Source organism: Apaloderma vittatum, unplaced genomic scaffold (genome assembly GCF_000703405.1).
Source record: "Apaloderma vittatum isolate BGI_N311 unplaced genomic scaffold, ASM70340v1 scaffold19070, whole genome shotgun sequence".
NCBI classification, from domain to species: Eukaryota; Metazoa; Chordata; class Aves; order Trogoniformes; family Trogonidae; genus Apaloderma; species Apaloderma vittatum.
Window position 1 is genome coordinate 403 of NW_009695244.1, and position 5,960 is coordinate 6,362.

General features: G+C 43.2%; 1 protein-coding gene across 1 annotated transcript in view; it reads left to right on the plus strand.

The window, feature by feature from the left end:
• Nucleotides 1-895: 895 nt before the first annotated feature.
• The window catches only part of SLC38A1 (solute carrier family 38, member 1), a gene marked incomplete at its 5' end in the record, with an annotated part of 19,850 nt that continues 14,785 nt past the window's right edge, over nt 896-5,960 (plus strand). Inside the window, 2 exons of the mRNA XM_009870742.1 lie at nt 896-971; nt 1,552-1,667. Coding sequence (XP_009869044.1) covers nt 896-971; nt 1,552-1,667 — 192 coding nt within the window. The remainder of the gene's footprint in view (nt 972-1,551; nt 1,668-5,960) is intronic.

The window sequence follows — 5,960 nt, forward strand, 5'->3', positions numbered from 1 at the left end:
CTCCCTGGAGGTGTTCAAGGCCAGGTTGGATGAGGCCTTGAGCAACCTGGTCTAGTTGAGAGGCATCCCTGCCCATGGCAGGGGGTTTGGATTAGATGATCTCTAAGATCCCTTCCAACCTAAGCCATTCTATGATTCTATGAATACAAGTCAGTCCCTTCATCCTTGGAAAAAGCAGAGGATGGGGAGGGGGCACCAGAAGGTCCGGGACATCACTGTCCAGCAGCAGCTCTGGTCCAAGTGCCCCACACAGGACTTGTAATTCCTTGATTTTGCAGAAAGTGCTCTGGGTGCTGTTACACTTCCCTCTTCTGTGAGGCAGTCATCACCACCATCTCATGAGCTGAGAGCCAGGGACCTTCAAGGCTGGCCAGGGTGACGGGGCTGGTGCCCAGGAATCTTGAGGCCAGTAGAGAGGGGAAGAAGAAATTTTTTTGGTTTGTCTGCTTGATTCAGGGCCTGATAATGAGGGGAAAGGGAATAAATACATGAACGTGTGTTTGCCTTATAAAATGGTGTTAGTTGTGCTGACCACAGGCAGGAGCAGGGGTACTGGTCACACCACCTCTGCAGGACACTTGGAAAAGTATCTCCTCTTAGTGTCTCTGTAAACAAATTGCTTTCCCATTCACAAAATCAGTGCTGCTGCTTTACTAAATCTCCTAAGAGACCACTCTGTATATATCCATTTCTTCTGATCTTGTGCTGGTGTTACCTTTATTGATGCCAATGAGCACCCATATCACTGAAGCTTAATCTGTCTCATTAAATAGTTATGAGTTTGACCTCTTTTCACATACAGTTTTTATATGTTGTGTATTTCATAATCACACGGCATTAATGTGTTCACATTTTCTAAACACTTGCTGGAAATAAATCCTCTGGCTTCTTTCAGCAAGTTTATTTCTGACCGAGAAAGCAGAAGAAGTCTTACAAACAGCCACCTAGAGAAGAAGAAATGCGACGAATATGTAAGTATCTTTTGTTCTTCCTTTCCCTGTTGAAATGAACTATATGTTGTGTATGTGAAGGGCCTTTAGACATGATTTTCAAAAGTGCTGGGCACACACAATAAGTGAAATTATGGTTCCAGTAGGAACTGCCTGTGCTCAGCACTTTAAAAAAACAAAAAAAAAACCCCAAACAACCCAAAAACCTCAAGCATTTTGGTCTAACTGAGGAGTTGAGGCAAGGGAATCCCTCTGGCCTGTGTTAGGCAGGAACTCCTGATGGTTCTTTATGGCTTTACAGTATGCACATCATGTGCTTAAGATGTTTCACAGGTGTAGTGAAAGATGGAGTTTAAATGTGTAGTATGAGTTGTGGGTTGTATATATATACCATTTGCTTCAGTTTACAAAATCTACAGGACAGCTATCACAGTGTAGCTGTGACAGGGTTCAGTGACACTTTTTCCTCTTTCAAACCAATTTTTATCAAGCCATTTCCATAGCAGCAGTTACTTATATCAGAGTTACTGCAAAATGTGGAGTTTGAAGCATAGATGTGTTTCCCTGCTCTGTTCCAAGCTGCCTTTCTTTACTTCTCCAGATCCCAGGAACTACTTCGCTGGGGATGTCTGTCTTCAACCTCAGTAACGCGATTATGGGCAGCGGGATTTTGGGTCTCGCTTTTGCCTTGGCCAACACAGGAATTCTCCTTTTTCTGTAAGTATTTGCATGGTGAGAAGCTGATCTCTGTGCAGTATCACTGCATTTAAAGAATGTGTGTGCTGCCAGCAACCGAAGGGATTTATAGTCCATCTGTAATAAAGTACATTCAAGCCTGAAAATGTTAGCCACAAGTTTCAGCAATTTCTTTTCACTCAATTTTTATGGGGGGAAAAGCCACTTCTTGCAATGCTAAAGCAAATTAGATCCATGTGATTCACTACAGACCTGAGCCTAGCCAGGGATTTTTCCTATGGTCCCCAAGCTACACATACATCAGAAATATTCAGTAGTAATAGTTGCAGTGGGGTGGTACCTAGTTCTTATTTGTGTCAGAGGAACTCCAGAGCTTTCCTCAAAGCATGATGCAATAACTACTTTTCTTTTGACCAAGAAAAGGAATATTTATATTTCTTTATATGTTGCATATAATATTTCCATCTCACTCCCACAGTTTCTTCAGTTTCTTATGTGAGAGTCCATGAGAGCCAACATAAATATAGCCAACATTTTAGTATAAAAAAAGAGTTGAGGTAGACTACTTAACTCCAGCAAAAAAAGAGGCATTTTGTAAAGGAGAATTTTATAGTTTAAAAATGAAACAGTGCCAGTGAATGAGTAAGACACAGTGTTATTCTGTGTTATTCTGGATCGCAGTATGAGACGTTTCATTGTGAAAAGTGATTGTTAAGAAATCAGTTGGGAATTGCATGCAGATTTCAGTGCTAAATATTCATTGAGGGAAGAAACACAATAATTTACAATGTTTGAGAACTGTTCAACGCTGTTATTGAGTGTACAGATTACTCTAAAGAGGTGTAATTTCTTGAGTGTCAAATCTAAAAATTTAGAACTTTTGTTATTTCTGAGGTTTTAGGGAAACAGATAATGCGAGCCCTGTGTATAGCAGAGTGGATGGCCAAAGTGGTACAGATAGCCATCTGCTCTGCGGTTTGGTGCCAGGATTGCTGCATCCATGCTGCTGGCTTACAGTTTGCTGTGGTTGGATAAAATGTAGGAATAATCAAAAGAATTAATCCACTTGCATTAAGAATGTACAAAGTCTCATAATTGTGTTGTCACTAATCTAGGCTATAAAGTAGCTGGACACTAATTTAGGTCTTTCTTATGCAGAGTGACTGAGTTTGTTTTATTTTCACTGCTCTTTTTTACCCAGTACTCTAACACATATGTCATACTCCACCCATGCTCTGAGAAGCACAGACTGGTGGTTGCAAAAACTACTGTAACCAGCAAAAAAAAAAAAAAAAAGTTACCCGTCTTCAGCCTTGTTACCTCTTCTCTGACAATTGCGTCTCGGCCAAGAAGGACCCTCAGTTTCTCCTTACCGCTTCAGTTTTCTACAATCTCATCCTCTTCTCATTCTTTCAGCAGTTTCTCATGAGAGTTGGGTGAAGTGTGAAATGTGTTTGCTCTAAAGGATGTAAAAAGGCGGTTTGTTTTAAGTGAAGTAGATCAGACCAGTGATGTGAACACCAGAGCAACTTCTAACACTGCGTGATGGTGACTGGTTCCGACTAGTGACTGCGTAGATCTCTACCACCACATTGTACAAAAAACTGCCAAACCTCAATGTAGAGCCTTTATACAGTAAATAACATCATTATTCTCTACAGAATTAACTCTGCATATTTGAAAGTGGATGGCTGGTTTTGTTAGCTTTATACTATCTTTACTTCTGTTGGCCTGACAATAGACCAGCCCACTGAGATGAAAGGTAAGGAAGCTAGGCAGGACCTAACTGACCAGGCTAGCAGAGCTTTCCCCTTCGAAGCCTGGAGATACAGGATCCTAATGTGGTGTCTGTAGTTATGACTAAAAGTTAAACTACTTTTTTAAACCTTTTTTATCATGCAATAATCTCAGAGTTAAACCTAGTCTATTAGATTTTTTTCTCACGCTCTTGTTTAATGCATTTTGCACATAAATGGGTATAGTATTGCTGTCGCTCTCACAGGTACATCTTAGAAACATTTCTGCTTTAAAAGATTGAAGATGGAGTCCTAGCAATATTTTATTGCTTTTTGTACATGAGAAAAGACTTAAATGGATTGCTCTTGAGTAACACAGCTCTGGAGAGTTTCTAGGTTGCTTTATCCAGTATTGGCATGCACCATCCCTGAAAACTAGAAAGCAGTAGCAGGAAAATTGAAGGAGCATTTTCAGAGCCAACAAAACAGCCCTAGGCATGATTTCTGCTCTCACAGCTTTTAGGCTTTTGTGAAGTGTGCACTGCCATGCACACCTGGATCAGTTCTGATCCTGTATTCTCGGCATAAGACATGGAAGAATAAACACAACAATGAGTACATGTTTTCACATCCTATTTGCATAAGTTAGTGACGTAGCAAAGTGTCACGCTTTCTAGGCAAAACAACTGAGGTAGGAACTCAGAGGAACTTAATGCCAGTATTGTTGATAATTGCAGCCTAGAGCAAGGAAGAACATCCTTTCCTGTGTGTGAGAGAGGAGAAAACCTTGCTGCAGAATGATGGCACAAAATGCTGAGGGAGTTAGAGATGGGCCAAGCCCCCTAAGGATGGCAGGACCACTCATCGCTGCCTGTGGTTTCATCCTGGAGAGCCAGGGTGGGAATGATGGATCACGCTGCAGAGACATATGGGCTGGCCAAGTGTGAGGTCCCTTCAGCCTGCATTTAGCCCAGCGCTGCATGTGGTCTGAAAAGCCTCACTGAGGCCCAGGGGCTTGTTAGATGAGGTATAGTATAAGACTACAACTGTAGTTTCACACAGCTTTCTGCAGCTGCTTCTGATAGGATTGGCTGGAAGCAGTCATGAAGCCACAGCCTAATTCCTCCAGAGGTTTAAGGGTGGGCTGGGAGGTCGTGTGGTAGCAAACCCCGTGCCCTGCCATGTTCTTCTGCACCCAATACCTTACGAGGGTTCGGAGCTGTTCTGTGCAATAAGGCAGGTGACTGCACAAGTCTCACAGATCATCTGGCCCCAAAGCCTGGGACTCCACAGAGGGCTGGGGACAGCACGTGTTCCAGTAGTCCTGGTAATGTGGCAGCTGGGAGCAAACAGTGGTGGCATCGCAGGAACAGTTTGTTCTTTTCAACACTGCATTGGTCCCCTGGCCTAAACTGTTTATTCTGGATTTTTTAGGGGGAGGTGACTTCTGTATGTGCTGATTACTTGCATAGCTGCCAGTGCTTCTTTAAAAGCAAGCAAAATAAAAAAGAGGGGAGTGCTTTTGGGACTGCAGCATAAGCTCCCCTGCTTCTGTTTTGAATTTGTGCAGGGCGAGTGGCATGGACATTTTCATTCCTTTCCAAGGGGCGGTTCTGGCGCAAATATCCCTGTCCGTACCACAGCCCTAACACAAACAAGTTTTTCATACAGTGCTAATGAAAATGCCAAGAGTCTCTGTAAGAACGCTATGGGGAGCTAAGGACAACAGATCAGATAAATACCTGGCTGCTCGGGAGTGTTATTTTTACCACTGCAAAGGCTCCATGAGCTCAGTGCCTGAAAAACGGGAGCTTTTAATATTAGGATAGCCTCAATGCTGGCATGTGCAGCTGGAGCCATTTGGGGCTGGGAGTTGACTCAGCCCAGCAGCCGAGTGTGGGGGGCTGCGAGCGCCAAGCCCACAGGCAGGCAGGGCTGTAACAGCTCCACGGGGAACACGGGCAGGAGCAGGGCTTAGCAAATCCTTAAAAAATGGAGCAGGGTGACCTCAACCCATACAATGTCCCATCCTTTCTCCACCTTCTCGAGGAGAAACACCCTTTGGGCTCTACAAAGAGTGTGTTGTTGTTGTCAACCATCATTCCTCCTTGCTGCCTATCTGTGACAGCAGCTTGTTTTCTGTTAAATTTTAGGCTTGTTTTTCTCAGTGTCCCGAGGGTAGTTGTCATAATAAAGAGAGGAATTGCCAACAGATTGTCTGAATGCTCTTCAAACACATCATGAAAACATCATCAGGTCTTTGTGTGTCAGAGTGTTGGAAGGAAAGGCGCACATAGTGCTTGGCTTAAACACATAGACCAATGAGCAAATGTGTTTTTATGCACTTAGCCCCCAGCACTGACTAATTATCATTTGTGCCAGCAAGTTCCCTACAAACACAAACAGTTTGGTCATTACTTCCTGCAATTCTTTTATGTGAAGTCAAATTATGGATCACGGCAGACCAGGAGTGACATCAGTGAGAGAACACCAGTCCCCATCTGGACAAAGTATAAGCTTTTGGTTTCTGCCTTTATTCCCAAGGAAAGCCAGTCGAGCTTGAACTTCCCTTCTCTTT